The sequence below is a fragment of the Oryzias melastigma genome, linkage group LG20 (assembly GCF_002922805.2).
Source record: "Oryzias melastigma strain HK-1 linkage group LG20, ASM292280v2, whole genome shotgun sequence".
Classification (NCBI taxonomy): domain Eukaryota; kingdom Metazoa; phylum Chordata; class Actinopteri; order Beloniformes; family Adrianichthyidae; genus Oryzias; species Oryzias melastigma.
The window spans coordinates 11916775-11934392 of record NC_050531.1 but is presented as its reverse complement, the minus strand read 5'-3'; the positions used below and the strand labels follow the sequence as shown (position 1 = coordinate 11934392).

The 17618-nt window shown below is 38.5% G+C and overlaps 3 protein-coding genes across 3 annotated transcripts; 1 reads left to right on the top strand and 2 right to left on the bottom strand.

Annotated features, from left to right (window-relative positions):
* Window positions 1-3355: 3355 nt before the first annotated feature.
* Window positions 3356-4152, bottom strand: LOC112151231 (sperm-associated antigen 16 protein). Its single transcript, XM_024280018.2, has one exon. It carries the CDS (start codon window positions 4115-4117, stop codon window positions 3401-3403), a length of 717 nt encoding a protein of 238 aa, XP_024135786.1. The 5' UTR covers window positions 4118-4152; the 3' UTR covers window positions 3356-3400.
* Window positions 4153-4166: 14 nt separating this feature from the next.
* On the top strand, window positions 4167-7129 carry ndufb4 (NADH:ubiquinone oxidoreductase subunit B4). The gene is made up of 3 exons (XM_024280019.2): window positions 4167-4401; window positions 5406-5549; window positions 7012-7129. The coding sequence occupies exons 1-3, from the start codon at window positions 4225-4227 to the stop codon at window positions 7072-7074; spliced, it is 384 nt and encodes a 127-aa protein (XP_024135787.1). The 5' UTR covers window positions 4167-4224; the 3' UTR covers window positions 7075-7129.
* A 216-nt stretch (window positions 7130-7345) lies between these two features.
* Window positions 7346-17333, bottom strand: hgd (homogentisate 1,2-dioxygenase). Its single transcript, XM_024280017.2, has 14 exons — window positions 17177-17333; window positions 15714-15785; window positions 15511-15599; window positions 15330-15435; window positions 15172-15231; window positions 15010-15101; window positions 14901-14935; window positions 14738-14817; window positions 14344-14443; window positions 10022-10146; window positions 8303-8407; window positions 8104-8230; window positions 7620-7801; window positions 7346-7543 (listed from the first exon to the last, which is right to left on the bottom strand). The coding sequence occupies exons 1-14, from the start codon at window positions 17189-17191 to the stop codon at window positions 7400-7402; spliced, it is 1332 nt and encodes a 443-aa protein (XP_024135785.1). The 5' UTR covers window positions 17192-17333; the 3' UTR covers window positions 7346-7399.
* Window positions 17334-17618: the final 285 nt, after the last annotated feature.

The window sequence follows — 17618 nt, the reverse complement described above, 5'->3', positions numbered from 1 at the left end:
CTGATGGCTTAAAAAAACATTTACCATTTATTGATATCCGCTTTTTGTAAACCAGTTTCAAACACACATGGTAAAAAATTGAAAAACTGATATCTGTTTCTTCGTTTTCGTTTAATTCCTATTCAAGACACTGTATTTTGTTAAAACTATAAACAGTTTCATATTTTCATATCTATTTAATCAAGGAAAACATAAAAGTTTTATTTTTCAAACTTATGCTTCATTTACTACAATGCAGTTTTGGACACCACTTCTTATTTCTTTTGAATTGCACATTCATTTATATATATATATATATATTGTAATTCTGCCACCGGAGACTCCTTTTCAACCATCCAGCTTCAAGGTTGGCGTCTCCAGGTGGTCACTGCCATCTGGCACAGTTCATGGCTTTGCCTTCTGCAGATGACTGGAGGTCAGGAGCAAAAAGACTTCCATCAGATGTGGAAACTCCCTAACTTCAGTGGAGAGCAGGACAACAAGCAGGTTATCATTAAGCCATTAAGGATTCCAGTTCCACAAATATAAGAACATTTTGTTTTTATTGTCCTTTTTGCCGTTGTTGACGCCCACTTGGTTCCTGGTGATTAATATTGGGATGAGTTACAATGAAATCCCGGCCAACTTCACTTTTGGTCAAGTGGAGTGCACATTCCATCTGCCACCTGAGCGTCCAAACCCCAGAGCAGAGCACAGATGACCCCTACCCCAGGTCTGTGTGGCAGACCACCCATAAACCTTTAAGATTGCATACTTTTCTTCATAATTTAACTTTTAAAGTATTTCATGAGAATATAATTCTGCAAGTGATTGAAAGATACAAAATAATGTTTTTTTACAACTGTTTAAGGGAATACCCTGTCAAAAAATAAATACTTTGGGTTTTTCTTTGCTAAACTTGTGTTTTTACAAAGCACAAATACATTAGGGGCTGGATAGCTCGATAAAGTGCAGGAAATCAAGGTTCAATTCCCAGTGTGGGTCCTCGACAAGGCCCTTTGCGCTGTGTTGATCCCCAATCTGGATAAAATACAGGGTTGTGTCAAGCTGGGCATCCAGTGTAAAAGTCTCTGCCAAACCACCTTGAAGCATTGAAAGCTGTATCGCTGAGCCGACCTCTGATGGACAAAGATAAAAAGTTGAATGAACAGATGTATCTTAGAAAATAAATAAAAATGAAGTTTTTCCATCAGACTGCACAATGCAAATACTTCCTGTAAGTAAAAAGTCTTTACAAAACCTTAAAAAATACAATTTCAAAAATTTGAAAACAAAAATAAACAGTTTGCAGTATAACTTATAAAAATGACAAATATAATAAATTACATGAGAGACAGAAATAAGAAGGACTTTGTTTGGAAGAGGATGAAGTGAGGAATAGATGAAGTTCAGGTGGAGGGAAACAAAGTCTCTTTCATCAGCTGCTGCTCCTTTTTTCTAAATTCTTCAATTGTTCCAATAAGGCTGGTCAGTGCTGCTTTCATAAACTAACTTGTGAATTTGAAATAGGACAAATTCTTTCATCTGATGTGGCAACTACTGCAGGAATGGAGGCGTACTTTGCTAGTTTTGGAGCAGGGAGGAGAAGGAGGGCTGGACTGGACTGGAGTGCTGCCAGTCAGCAGCTGCTTCACAATGTAGGAATATTCCTCTCAGGACTTCCTTTGTTACTGTTTCAAAAAAAGTGTTTTAACCACCTGAAACAGTGTATTATGTCATTATCTTTACAAATTAGCCGGACTAATCATATAATGAAGTGAATACTTTTTATTAAAGTTGGATAATAATCCAGTTTGAGTCTTTTAAAGCAAGTCTTTTAAGCCCAAATTGCTTTAAAAGACCAAAGCAGCAGAAAAAAGGCTTCAGATTTAGAACATGATTAAATCGTGTGCTCATGGAAATGATCCTTTTCATTTCGTCACAGCTTGCAGCTGCCTCTGAACCACATCCTAATTTCTGCTATCTGTCAGAGTTTGCGCAATCAGTGCACCAAGAATAAATGCCAGCCAGATAAATAAAACATAAGGGTATTGTAGAAAATAAATGTGTGAACACTATTAGAAATGGCAGGGAGTGCAGAACTGAATAGAAAAGGACAAAACATTCATTGTTTCATGTGGTTAAAGTTCAACTCTATAGTCAGTGAGGCTGCAAGGAGTCGGCCATGGCAGAAACATTTTAATATTTCATCTGATGGCTAGAACTCTCTCTAAACCCAGGAGTAGTCTCACGCAGAATTTCATTTGAAAGTCATAAATAGATGTTTCAAGACTGCAGAGCGGGAGGTTCTCCAGAGGTCCTGCAAGGACAATAAATCCCGGTCTGGTATTCTGTAGCTCGTGTGGACCTTTGGATCACTCTGCTGCTGCAATATGATGCTGAAGATTGAAGAAAATTATATGAAAAATGAAGAAATGTTCTGTATCAAAGTGTTTAACATCACAGAAAAAAAACACCTTATGTTTAGCCTTTACAAGACTGTAGCAAACAAATATGCTTATGAATGTTTAATCTAGCTATCTAATCAAAAAGGCCCCTCTTAATTTAGTCCATTTATTTTTAATTTACACTTTTTCTGTTTTCTTTGTCCTAAACTCAAGTGCATCCTTACTTAGCAACAAAACGAGCAGGATTTTCTCTGAAATCTAGGAATAAGGATATTTTTTTTAAAGTCCCTCTCCGATCATTTTATGATCTATTTTAAAAGCATTTCCAGTTGTATTTTAATTATGATCATGCCATTTTTAGTCAAAATCAAACAGTCTTTGTCATTTTCTAAGATTCTGTGGGAAACTTGTTTGTTGGCGGAACCACTGGCACAAAGTAAGCCTTAACTCATTTCCCATCATTCCTTTGTTTGTACTCTCCTCCGCTGGCTTAAAGTCCCTCACACCCCCAAATCCAATATTAGTAGTGCAACAAAACTGGCAAAATTATTAGAGGTATCCAGTCATACATTTTTCAGCCAGATATCAGCTCAGACAAGGACAATGAAGACGTTAATGCATCTTTTTGTAAGTGGAGTTTGTGGCAGTCAATTATATTTGCTTCACTGCTACAGGCTTTTTTCAAACAGTATTTTTTTTCTACAACTTATTCTTATTGATTTGGATAAAGAAATACTGACAAATGCAAATTTAAGATTTAATTTCTTCCACTATTGTGGGAAAAGTGCTAAAAGAAAATGTTAAAACCACAATTATTATTGGAGTGGGTTTTTAACAAACACCCATTAACACATATTAGCTTGTTGGAGACTTCCCTCTAGTGGCTGATTGATGTAAATCTCTACAGTGATGCAACACTTGACTTATAACTCAAAGGGTGTTCAAAAAATGAGCACATTCACTCTATATAACTAGTTTTACATGGATTTTATTTGTGATTAAGCCTGAATGCGTTAGATGTGGGCAGTTTTGCTGACTGCATTTCGTGGGTTTGTCTTGTTTAATGTTGACTCCACAGACGAAGACCTTTGCTGGTCTATTTGTGGCTGCAAAACACTTTTGTCTTTCTCTGCAGCCACCCGGGACTTTTCATCCATCCTCTGCTGCACTGTGGGTTGCTGTTTTTCACATTTCAGCCGGAGTTTTCTGGACTCTTCACTGAGTCTTTTGTTCTCCTGCTTCAGGCGGTTCTGCAGCCGTCTTTCCACGTCCACGGCTCTCTGGAGCCTCTCCAGGGCCTCAGCTGTAGCAGCGGCTGTCCGCCTGGACAACTCTGTCTCCATCCGGGCCACCTCCAGCTCGCTCTCCAAACGCTGGTTTTGGAAGTAAACGTCCGGAACCAAATCGGCCCGATCTTCATCCACAAGCCCTTTCTGTATCATCTCATACCACTCCGTTTGAAAACAGTGAAGAGTTTCTGACATGCCTGCCTTGAAAAGAAAGTTTCGCAAATAATCCACCACGGCTGGAGGGTTCAGTGTGTCAGAGGGGCCTGGAATGGCTCCAGAAGTGGCCCCTGCCCGCGTCTGGACTACCTTTCCAGTCGCCTCCAGGCCTTCTTCTTCTTTTGTAAAAGCCCGCTCATTATCAAGAGAATCTCCACACCTTAAGTCATCGTCTGAAACTAAATGATCAGGTTCTTTTTCAATGTTTTTGTCCGCGACGCTCATTTTCCTGTTGTTCTTGAGAAAAGCGTCTCGTTGCCGAGGTAACAGCAAACGAATCCACGCGAGACCTTTCGAGATTAGCAGCCACTGTCCTTCCGTCACCAACAATCATGGCGGATTACAAAGCGGCGCCCTTGGCCACTTTGCCAAAAACATTGGACCCAAATGAATATTTCAACTTATCACCGGAGCACCGGCGTGCGGAGGAAGCGAGGGCTGCGGTTCGAGCGAACCTGAAGAGGCAGTACCAGCTGCAGCTGAACAACCCACACCGGAAGGAGCTGGTTGTAAGTAAAGTCACCCTGGAGAGGGCCGAGGAACTGCTAGCATGCTAGCATTGGCGCTGTAGAGTACAAATGAAATTCGAAAAACAAATAAAAAAGACAAGTTCAAATAAACAAACGACTATTTTGTCTGTATTTTAACTTGTATTATTGCGGCTGTCGGGTTTAATGTTAGTATTATTGCTACATTAAATATATTTAACAACTAGCAGCTACTAGCAAGCTAGGAGTATAAATAATTATTTTTATGGATGTAAAACCAATTAAGACAAGTTGCACTTTTATTTCAAAGGTAAAATCTAAGCATTGCTTTTTATTACAGTTGTAACGTATTCTGGTTGTATTATGATCTTAGTAAAATGAGTGTGCAAACTGATTTTTTAAATATTTTTGTTAATTGTTTTTATATGGTTAGGTATTTTCTTTTATTATTTGTCCTACTTCTTTCTTTCTGTCTGGTTTTAAAGATAAGTTACATGTTCTCAAAAGCAAAGCTATCATGGAGTGCTAAAAACTTTTATTTGTTTTATCAGGTCAAATTAATTTTGTTACATTTCTTCTATAAACTTATTGTAGTAGCATAAATTCTGAGTCTGGCCCCAAATGTTGTCACAACCTGTACAGTAGAATTGCTTATCCTTTGTTATTCCAATAACTTAATCTTTTTTATGACTTCTATTATGTTGTCATATTTAATATATTGCCTGATGTGAACATTGATTTCAGTTCTGTATTTTGTGTCTTTCAATTTTTCTCGACATATGACAATTTTGGCACGGTTCTCTTCACTTTAGTATATATTTTTTTTTTTTTAGTAGTTTTAAGTTTTAAGGAGTCCAAAATGTAAACAAATTGAATGTGTTTAACATTTGTTGACTCAGAAAAACAGAAGTCAAAATGTATGGAACCAGTTCTAAACTTTCATTTACAGGTCACTTTATGGCTCTTTTGTCTGATGAAAGGCAGCTACTCAAATTCTGAAATGTTGTATCTTTGTGTCTTTACAGGACGACCCCGCCCTGACACGATGGGTGTACGCGCGAGCCAACCCTTACCCACACTTCAGAGCAACAAAGAAGACTTCACTGCTGGGAGCAATGTTTGGAGTTTTCCCTCTATTTTTCTTCTACTACGTCTTCAAAACAGATAGGGTACGATAAGTGATGCACGGCAGACATTTATTTCTTTTAACGGTGCATTAAGTGTTAAGAAGGGAATACTTTGAAAAGACCTGCAGTTTATAAATATATATTTAAATTTATTATTTTTTTTAGAAAGATCTGCAATAAACGATGTAGTGCTTTCAAAATAAAGGACACTCAAAGCTTCTTAAGATTTAAAGATGGTAACTCAAAGCTAGTTTTGCTATTTAAATGCACTTGATTCATTTAGTCGTCACCAAACAATACAGAATCAGATCAAGCTGGATCAGATTCTTTCTGATCTCGATCAGATTTATTTTGTTGATCTACTTACTTCTTCATCTAGTTCTTAAAATACAAACAAATTTTCCGTTTTGTTTGTTAAATTATTAAACCAATTCTGCCAAAAGTTAGTCCCCGTTAGGCATCTGGCTCACTAAACATTTGTTTAAATGGAACGTTTTGTATTTTTAACACTGCTGCAAAATAATATGGCTGTCTTATTAATTATTTAGCAGGTTAAGGGTTATAGCTGATCTGGTTTCATTAAGGAGTGGATTATTTGGTTTGTCCCTAGTTAGATTTAGAAACATTTTGGAATTAAACATTCTCATGATTCAAAATCATCTTTCAAATGGAAAGAGAAAAACTTTTCTTATTTTTTTATTTCAAGTCTGGTTGATTTATCTTTGTTCAAAACACCTGAACACACACAAATTTAGTTGACACTTTATTTGGAGGGTTTAGGGCCTTCAACTGAGTCATAATCCAGTTAAAACCACAATCAAAATGCCAAGTAAAGAATGAGCAGAAAAGTGTTTTACCCCCTGAGGTGAAGATGGAAAAAAATGATTTTGTCATTTCTACCTACTTGTAAATAGTTGTAGCATGCTTTCTAAACTGCACAAACATGCATTCTATTGCATTATTTTTCTATTTACCTTGTGTTTTAGTGAATGAAAGTTTCACAGCATTGCATCTTTGGTGGTTTCTCAACTAGTCTCGCTGAAAAGTTCAGAGTATGTCTTTTTTTTGCCTACGGAGACTTTAGATCCAATTTAAAATAATTTGATAGACTTGTCAAAAGTGGCTGGGATGCATTTATCTCTTAAAGGTGCAAAGTTGGCGGGCTATTTTTTATTTTTTTGATCCATTTACATTAAGGCTGAATTCTTCATTTGACATGCTGCCTGCTTTCATTTCCTCCCCCATTGTCATGGAGATTCACCTTGCAAATCACCGCCAATTGAAATTCGTGGGGGAATTTGCAGCAATTGTCACGCCACGGGGCTATCATATTTGCCTTCTCTGCCGGGATGGGAAGAAAAATGCTCCCATATCACAAAACGCTCGACCGCAAAGCGTGCATTTGAAAAAAAATAGTCTGGAAGGTGAATAGGGTGAGGGTGATATGACTTTGTTGCTATGGAAACTGTACTAACCAATCATCTGTTTGTCATTTGGTTTACAGGATAGGAAGGAGGAGCAGATAAAGGCTGGAACTCTCGTGCGCAAGTTCAATTTGTCATCATGAGATGATGTTTGTGTGTAATTACAAATAACTAAATAAAATTATATTGTCAACCATTCGTATAGTGTTCATTTTTGGGGAGGGATAAAGAAAGGTACTGTGACTATGGAGCTCAGTTTGGTAAATTTACAAAATGATGTAACTTTATTGATCCACAAGAGAAATCAGTCCAACCTAACACAAAGTGGGATGGACTTCATTTTCAAATTAAAAGTGGAGAAATTGTAACTAAGTCTATCATCATTTGTGAACAATGCAACATTCTAAAACAGAGTTTTTAGTAATTCAGAATTTTATTTTCTCTCAAATGTCTTCAAAAAGCACTGCTTCACTGTTTGCTGGGCTTCCAGTTGGGGTTGAAGTTGCTGCGCAGAGATTCCCAGCACTGGTAGTAGGTCTTGTCCAGTCTCTGACATGTTTCGAGACCCCACTTAGTGACAGCCATGCTGAAGGATGACTCAAACATGAAAGCCTGGAGCGTAAAAACAAGTTAAATAAACTTGGGTTGCATTAGAAAACTCTTGTGTGTTGAGGTTTTTTAATGTTACCATGGTTCCCTCAGCCACCCTCTCAGGTTTGAGCTCAGCCGTGCTGTTCTTCTGGAAGCAGTCGCCATCGGGACCGTGTGGGGTCATGATGCTGTGGAGGCTGCCTCCTCCAGGCTGGAAACCCTCCTCTTTGGCTTCATAGTGGCCTTTGATCAGACCCATGAATTCACTCATGCAGTTCCCTGAAACGACAAGCAGGGGGAGCTGCAACACAACTCTCATTTCTATGCTGCAGGACTTTCCACAGATGAGCTGGGAGGATTAAGATGGAAATGGACAAAAGATGGTGTTATAGCCTCTGCAATGAAAGGAGTCGTGAAGCAGCGGTGGATGCGGACGCTTTCATGTTCAATTCATGATCGACTCAAACTACCTGACATTACCATTCAAACTGGGGCTTTGAAATTCAGCCCTCTGAACAATGTGGTTTTCAAAAATTCATGGAGCTTTCCCTGCAGGAAGAGGAGGTTGAGTGTGGTCTCACGGTGGTAGTAAGGTGGACGGAAGGTGTGGTCAGCCACACCCCATCGTGGTGGGAAGATGACAAAATCAGCAATGGCCACCCCAGGTTTGGTGGACTTGGCAGTCAGCACAGTAAATATGGATGGATCCTAAAGGAACAGCAGATTTAGATTGAAAGGTGTAGATACATTCAGTTTATTAAGAGGAGTGTAACAAAATACCGCATGGTCGAAGGCCACACAGTTGATGACCATGAAGTGCTTCAGGTTGTACTTGTAAGGTGTGTAGTTGCCATGCCAAGCAACCACATTGAACGGGGAGAAATCCTGCGTGCAAAAACACAAAACAAATAAAAGAAGTGTACCCAAGCAACAAACACAAAAGACTTTAAATTGAGCTTTTCACGAGGGAAAAGGAACAATGAATAATGTCTTTGTAATCTTAAATTCCCAGAGAGAGTACTTCTTGACATAAAGAGAGAAAAAAATGGTCATAATGAAAATTGTGAGAGGGTGTGCTTCTTTAAATCTTTCTTCTCTTTCATTCTCCCCTGTTCTTTGTGATTCAAGGCTCCAGGTATTATGGGGTAATTGGCTTCACAATCAAACTTTCCCAAACTTTGAGCATTTTGACGCTCGCAGCGGTGCACTTATGTGAGGAGGGGGGGTTTGCACAGATACTCCTTTATCTTGATTGTTAAAACCACAGCAATTTTATATAGTTTCTCTGTTCTGATAATGTCACTGCGAAAAAACCCATTCAACAGCAGCTCTGAAATCAATATAGTTCATTACAACTTGAGCTGCCTTTGGGGTGACCTCGGCGCTCCTGCACACACGCTCACATACGTTTCCACAGACCCAGCAAACACGCAAACACGGCTTAAGTAGATTCACACATGTAACCAATATGTGCCAAAAAAAACAGCTTAACACTCTCTATTGTCAACTCTTGCCATACAATAGGGCTCTCGGGAGACCCAGAGCAGGTAATTTCTGGGAGACTCGTCTGCAATAACTACAGTACATTTGATTAAGATGCAGGAAAAAGCAGAGTGAGCGCTTGCACACACACGTGCACACAGAACACAAACATATTGGCCCAGTCAAGCAAATAATAAGTTAATTTGAGCAATTTCAGCACTCTGCGGGTGAAAAAAACAGCAGGACCAGATAGGAGCAGCATCTTTCTTGAGATGAGGCCTCTGTCCCCCCATCTTGCTTTTGTGCCCCTCACTTTCATGGCGCAAGGAGAAGGGGTGGGGGCAGGAAAAAGATCATAAAGAAGAAATAACAGAAAAGAGGTTTGTTTTGCTTCAAAAAGAGACAGTATCATGCCTTGACGTACTTCTTACTATGAATAATAATAGTGTGGTTTGACATGGTTTCCACGGTTACCACCCCACCGGCTCTCCCCACCCCTGATGGACCTCTCCTCCTTGCCTCCTCTTCGTCTCAGTAAAAACACCTCCTGTCAGACATTATGCGTCGATCCAATTATGTGCCCAACAGGATATTTCAGGAGGGGGAGGATCATTCCCCCGAGTGAAATATGGTGAAATTAATGCTTAACTCGGAAAAGGTTTTTCAGACAAAGCAAAGCTTCACAGGAACTCCGTCTGCAGCTCCAGAATGCCTTAACTAATTGTGAGTGATTAAGACTCATAAGGGAGTCGAGGTGGAAACCTGCTGAAAGGATAAAAGCGAACGCCTCGATATTAAATCATCAGGGATGGCAGTTCAGTCGGCAGGAGCAGCTAATGGATCACATGCTTCACTTGGACTGTTTCCTGTTAGTCCTGTGACAGTTCGATGGTGTTCGCCGGAGCATGCACAAACTCAAATAGGGTAATAAGGCAAGCGTGCGAGGCGTGTGAGCCTCCTTTAGACGGTGTGTGCGATTGTTGGGGCCACACAAAAACTAAACATGACAAAAACCACCTGTTGGCAGGCAAACAGTTTCCCTTGGTACTTGTTGATGATTGTGTAGCCAGAGGGCACTGTGCGATCCTCAAACCACGCAACCGGACACAGGAAATCTCCGGGATTGGCCAGACCGTTTGCTCCTGAAAACACGCACACACGATTACAAATTGGTTACAATTGAGTAAAACTTTTGTATGTAAAGTTTATTAATTTATTACTCATGTCTACAGACTTTAGGGGCTGAAGATTAACAAGATACAGAGGGAGGGCGAGACTATGAGGGGCCGTACAAGACATTATTCATTCTGAACCATTCACATTCATATATACTCTCTTTCGCATACATATATTCTCGTTCGCATACATACAGTATATACTAGTATATATGAATGTGAATGGTTCCAAATAAATAATGTCTTGCACGACCCCTAATACAAGACACTCAATTTCATTGATAAAGAAGCTGGTGGTGTGGCATGGTGGTGCAGTGGTTAGTGCTCTTGCCTCAAAGTAAGAAAGCCCTGGCTCAAATACCAGTTGGGGAACCTGAAACAGAGCCACCAATGGAGGAGCTTTATGTGTGAAGTTTGCATGTTCTCCCCATGCATGTGTGGGTTTTCTCCAGCGAAAACTCTGGCTTCTTCCCACTGTCCAAAAACCATGCTTCATTGGTTAAATTGTCCCTAGGTGTGTGATTGTACCACCATTGGTGACTTGTCCAGGGTATCCCCTGCCTTTGTCCACAAGTGGCTGGTTTAGGCTCAGGCAGCCCTGTGACCCAAAAACATTTTAGAAAATGGATGTCCAGAATCCAGGACTCAGCACTGATGTCCAACATGTTTTCCAAAAAGCCTGAAATTGAAGCTTCTTATTGGCTACACTCGCCTAACCAGGTAATCAGCACCAGCAGATAAGGCAGAGTTTTCATAAAACCAGTAGGACGCCGATCTAAACTAAATTGTCCCTAGGTGTGTGCTCGTGTGTGAGTGATTGTGTGCCCTGTGACAGACTGGCAATATGTCCAGGCAGGGTGTACCCCAACAGTAACAAGGACAGGCTCCAGCTTTCCTGTAACCACTGAAATGGATGCAGCTACTTAAGAACACAGATGAATGCTGTGTCCAAGTATTGAAACTTGTACATATTATGAATTATCAGGAATGGGCAACTCCAGGCCTTGATGGTCACATTCTTGTACTGTATGTTTTCCAACATATCCTATTCTGGCATGCTCTAATGGGCTGGACACACCTGAACCAGGTAATCAGTCATAAGTAATATTTGGAAACCCATCCAAGTAACCCATCCATGATGAATATGAAGCTCAGTGGCCTTGTGGTAAAGTGTTTGGCCTGAGACTGGACTGGAAGGTTGTGAGTTCAAATTCATGGCTAAATCATATCAAAAGAATCTTAAAATAGGACTAATTTCCTCACTGCTTGATACTCAGATCCTTTACACTACTATGGCCGCAAGAGAGGCTAGGTCTGTGCCTGTCCCCAGCCCAGATAAATGCTCTGTCCAAGCATAATAATGAACAAATTTAAAATACTACACCCTTCAAGATTTTGTTTTTTGGGAGTATGTACTGTATGTACCCGGGACATGAGCTTTAGCTGTCATTTTTGCAGAGACATTTATCCAGGGACAAGAGCAAAAACAACTCTGTGGTCCAAAATTCCTCTTTTCAAATCATCAAAAATTCTACATCTCATTTAAAAAAATCAAGGTCCCAAATCTGTAGAAAGAAAGAAATGTAGGTCATTTGAGGTTTTTATCTGTTGATGCCTGTCCACTGTTTTTTATCCAGTCCTGGGTCACAGAAACACCATGAAACACCATGTTTCCCTCTACTGACCAGAGTTTGCTGATTTCATTTTCCAGTAGGACTTGTCATCTGCACAAACCACCAAAAGTAATATATTCTGTTTAGGGACCGAACCTTTCCTGAGTTTGATTGACCAGCAAAGCTGGCCAATCTAAGGAATATTGGGAAGATGTGAGGCTCTGGACTCAGCTGGAGATCTTTGTCAGTGCAGTGTGGACTTCTATTTCACATTAACTGTGCTACAGACTGATTGGCCTCAGATCATACTATGCTACTGCAACAGGTCACTCAACGAAAGCCCCAGGTTAACATGAATTGTCTTATATGGTTTATTAGTTCAACATTTCTATGGTAAAAACAGATTCTTAGTAATATCCCGACTTTCTGATATATTGAATGAACAGTTTAATTCCCTTTTATCACTTGTCCTTCTGTCACCATTTGTGAATAACTGTGGGAAACAGTCACTTCCCCTTTGGGAAGCTAACAATTATTATTTTTGCTTCATAAAAATATATAATGTTGCTAGCGTAAATCAAATAAAACATGGATGTCATCCCTCAAGCAGAGAGTTCAACGCTGACCTGTGATGACTGCAAACTTTGCCCCAAAACTTTGACATCAATGTTATTGGCTTGTACTATTTATTATTTTTTGTAAGCTTAATGATCTTCCTTCTCATGGAAGTGCTAAAAAATTTGGACAGTTCAATCGAGCTTCCATTCCATGTCAGCCTCACAGAGAGCTGCAGGGTTTTTTGGAACTTGTTTGTTTTCCTTTGAATGGTTAATTTAACTTCTATTTGTACATGTGAGCTTGAACTTTGTTCACTCACATTGTTTTTCACAATGATTTCCAGTGAACCGTTACAGCCAAAGCGGCTCGAAGGCTCGGAGATGACAACCGTTTAACCCGTTTTTTGGGGGTCTTGTATGGATTTTGCGCCCAAAACTATTTCATATTGAACAGATCCAAAGGCAAAAGTCTCTCGGACATTTAGTAATTAAGCAAAACAAAGAAAATTTGATGAAAATTGTGTAAAAATGCTTAAGTCACTGAATGAGGCAGGTTTAACCCGTTAAGAACTTTTAAAAGGGGTACTTTCTTTCACAAATTGCTTCAAATTCTAATCTTGTAAACTGTGTCTATAAAAAGAATAATAAAATTGATTGGGACTAAGTTTGTTATAATAAATTACATTTCTTGTTGTGTTTTGTGAAGAATTAAGATCCAATTTTTGACAAAAACAAACAATATTCCCAATTTTTTTGTGTTCCATTAATAAATTGATTAAAACAAAAGACTGACTTGTTTTAGGCATGTTTGCCATCTTCTGTAATATTTTTGTTTTATTTTTCCCATTTTTTCACGTATGTCTGAAGCTGCATCACAGTATCACTTAATGTCTTTACTCTCTTTGTTTTACCCTCTTCAATAATGACAATTTGGATTATATCTTATGACAAAACAATTTTATTTGCAGATTTTTAAAACATTTTTCTTTAAATTCTAGGAGTAAAACTTGACTTTCTGTCATTTTTTTAAATTTATTGCACTGCCTCCATTTTCACTGCCTAATGTACTGACCTCTCATGTGAAACCACTTGTAAATTTGAGTCCATTTTGTATTTTGGATTAGTTTAGTTTATTAATGTATGGGGACAGCATACAAATACATTAAGCTTGAAAAGCGTAGATGCTTGTAGCTTAACAGCTCATTTCCATCAGTAGCCGTTTTACAAAAGAATACATTATGGCTAAACATTAATAAAAATATTAAATTTAAACCACTTTTTTCAGCAAAATCAACCTAAAAATGTACTTATAAAAATAATTTTACACCACTTATCTATGGTATTTAAGTGTGTAATCCCTCCAGTTTTTGCAATTTCTTGTATTTACTCCATGATATTTTTTTACAAATTAGCGAATTAATCAATTTTTTTTCTAATTATTTTATTTTCTCTTGTAAAACTTATATTTCTGTCAGAATAACTTCAGGAAGCGCTTTATTTTGAAAAGTGATACCAAAAAAGGAAGTGATTCATTTCTTCTAGAAGGGAATTAAATGTGTCTATTCTTTTAACACACAAATGCTTTTTCTGGCTTTTGTCAGCAATATCAATAAAGTCACAATTGTATTATTTTTAAATATTTGTTGAGATTTGTTAGAACAATAAACATTTAAAAGTGAAATCTATATTTCTCTCAACTCTGCCAACTGTAAAAAAAAAAGAAAAAAAATCGATTTAAAAATAATATAGTGTCAAATACGGTGATTGAAAACTTTCACGGCTGAATATTCACGCTGGGACGAGGGAAAACGCCGCTGTTTGTCTGAGCATTATTGTTAGCATTGCTAAAAATCCCTCACATTTTCAGAGATAAGTGTCAACAATTCAGGCGACAATAGCATGTTGCAGCAAACAGAGGCAAAGAGATATATAAAATTGTTGTAATGAGTGTTCATCTTTCTTCATCTGCGCACAAACATCAGGCAAACACAAACCTATAGGTCCCAGGTCAGGGAGCTCGAAATGGGCTCCGTACACTTCTAGAATGTACCCTCGGGTTTCTCCAAACACATCCACGCTGAAGCGCATCCCTTGCTGCAAAGCAAAATGTGAAAAGTGGCAGTTAGAGAAAATTTAGAGCTGTTATGCAGCAAATGTGGACCGTATCAGCGCTGAGGGGACTAATGGACTAATGTGTTTGGAAGAGCACACATGCTGCAGTCGCAGTCCAGGTGGTCACGCTGTCTGCAGCTTGAAACCTTTTTCTGCTAATATCTATTTTTAAGGTCACTTTCGAAAAGTACCAAACCACAACTTTGGAAATATGGTAACTAGATTGAGGGGGCCGACAGCGTGGCAGCTTTTGGTGATGGAGATGGAATAGCCCACCTGGATGACACAGATCTCGTTCGGCTCAACCATCATCTTCCCAAACTCCGTGGTGATCAAGATGTCACCCTGCTGTGGGACTGCAGAAACAAACAAAAGGAAAATGTAAGGCGGACTGATGATGGAGATCCCACCATTCTCCTGATGGATTCTTCTCTCTCACCGATCAGAAAGTCTCCGTCCGAGTTATTGAAGCACCTGGAGGAAGAAAAGAGTTTTGGAAACAAATTTAAACCACCTTATATTTGAAAAAAACATGAACACAAACTCACTTGTCAACCATGGAGGTGTTGCAGGTGAACACGTGGATCCCAATACCATTGCGAGATTTGGAATTTCCTGCACCACAGATGGTGTGAAGACCCTAAAAAAATCAAAGTGGGTCAGTGAAGTGATCACCTTTTATTGATGCTCAATGAAGAAGAAACACTTACAGCCACAAAATCCACCTTCTTGTCTGTGGACTTCAGGATGGTGAAGGGCAGCCATCGCAGCTGTTAGAGGACAAATATTGCAATTAGATCCAGCTCAGTTCTGTTTCTTTTTTCATATATGTTACTTAATTACAAAAAAATCAATAATATTTCTATACCTGGTTTGGGTCAGGCTCCACTTCATCCCAGTTCTCTGTTAGGTCCCCACATGGCATTGGTTTAAACGGTTTGTGTTTGACAGATGGAAGGATTCGGTACAACCAGCTACAAACACAAAATCAGTCTAGCTATCCATAAAATAACATTTGTTGATATTATTGAGTAATTTTAATGAGATACCTCCTCTTATTGGTCGATCGTGGGCAGGTGAAGGCGGAGCCAGAAAGCTGCTCAGCATAGAGGCCATATGGGCAGACCTGAGGATTGTTCTGGAAACAAAAAACACAAATTAAATGTTAATTTGATTAGCATTGGAAAAAAAATTATTTGAATGTGTTTTATAAAATTGTGAAAAAAAAGGAAAAATTCAATTTTTTTGTCACCTGTCCTTCAGGTAAGGATCCAGGACATCGTGGGTCTTCAGAAGAGAATTCATTCCCGAAACCACTCAAGTACTGAAAGAAGATAAACATGCATCAAACAAACAAAAACATAAATCTATTGTGCAGCTTCATTGTGATGCAAAATCCACATGTTCATGCTGGTTATATAATTAAATTTGAACGCTTGTCATTAATTTGTATTCTTGCTAATTGTTGTCATATTGATTCACATTAGACCGATGATCAAACCAACTGCAGTTACGCCAAATGTCCCAGTTGCACCCAATCAATTTCATTTGTTGTTGTGCTCCGAAAAACACGCTAATTACAAAAACACCCTCCACAGGATCTTTATGTTTGTTTGAAAATGTAATTATAATATTGTGACATGCATGTATTGGTCATCTGTGGGTGAACAATGGAGGAACTTTGGATTAAATATTAAAATGTTTCACTATAATTAAGCTAACCTTTAACAGAAAATAGTAAACTTGAAGTTTATTTTATTAAGTAGCCTATACTTGAGTGTAAGTATTGCAACTGTACCATAAACAGTGTAGTGTAGGACGTGTACTAACTGAATACTTCTTCAGATTAAATTGTAACATTTTAAGTATATATAGATAGTACATGTAAAGTAAGATTCAGTACACTTAAATAGACTTCTTTTTGCCAAGGGGAAACATGTAGCTTATAGCTATATGCTTGTTATAGCTTTATTTAACACTAAAACTAATGTAATAAAAACACATTAAAATTACTTTGATGTTATGTATTGTTATTAAATGGAAAAAAAATAATATAATATAATAAAGTGTAACTTAACAAGTTGTGAGTTTTAATGGAAATCAATTTAGCCCCTCAGGAAAGAATCAGGAAAACTTTCTCCGGAGCAACCAGAGGAATTTGAGCAGGATGAGAACACTTTATGCTGAGTCACTGTTACAGAGCAACAAAAGCAGCCAAAAGTCAGACAGATTCTATATGTGCAAGTACTTAAAACTTCATTAAGGGCCTTTCTGCTTTAAATGGATTTTATTCATGCTGAGCGATCACTGTGACTTATTAAAGAAGCTAAAATGTAGTTTAGTTGATGTTATAATTTACTGTCATGAATGAATAATCTGCTTCTTAAAATACACCAGATTGAGATTTATAAAATGATGGGCCATCCAGTTATGATTTAAAGTTCTTTTGTTTGGATACATATTTCGCCATAGTTTTTAAGATTGTTTTTGACAACATCTGGGCAGCTGCTGAATACTGGGTTCTGATTGGCTGGAGGGAACGCCTCCCTTTGCAGAGCCGACTGCACAAAAAGACATTTACTTTTGCACACTTTCAGAACAAATGTTACATTAACAGATGCAGCAAACTTCACTTCTCTCATGCTCTCTAAATACTTCTCACATGCACTGGAGGAAATAAATTTTATTTAATTTTGTTTTTTTATGCTGCCTTACCTTGAGTCCAGCCATGGTGCTTTGTTTTAAAACTTTTCTGCAGCTTTTGAGCGTCTCAGTGGGTAGAAAATTAACTCTCAGTCCTCACTGCCTTCGACCGAAACCTCGTTCAGGACGTGCACATGCTGAAACGTGAGTGACTGTGGAAGAGGGCTGGATTTATCCTCTTTCTCAATATGGATTCAATTAGACCTTGACTGGCTCTCTGACGCAACAGAGGGCGTCCAGCTGAGGGAAGGGGTGGATGTGTGCAAGAGAGAGTCAACCTCTGGCAAGAAAAAAAAGCAAATACACGAATGAAACTGACTCTAGTGTTAAAATGTATAACTTTACAGACAGATTTGTATTACATTCTGGTTTCTCATACTTGGATTTATGCACAAATTCAGCAAAAATATAAATAATCAAGTGGAACTCAAAGTGGCAGAAAAACCTAAATGGA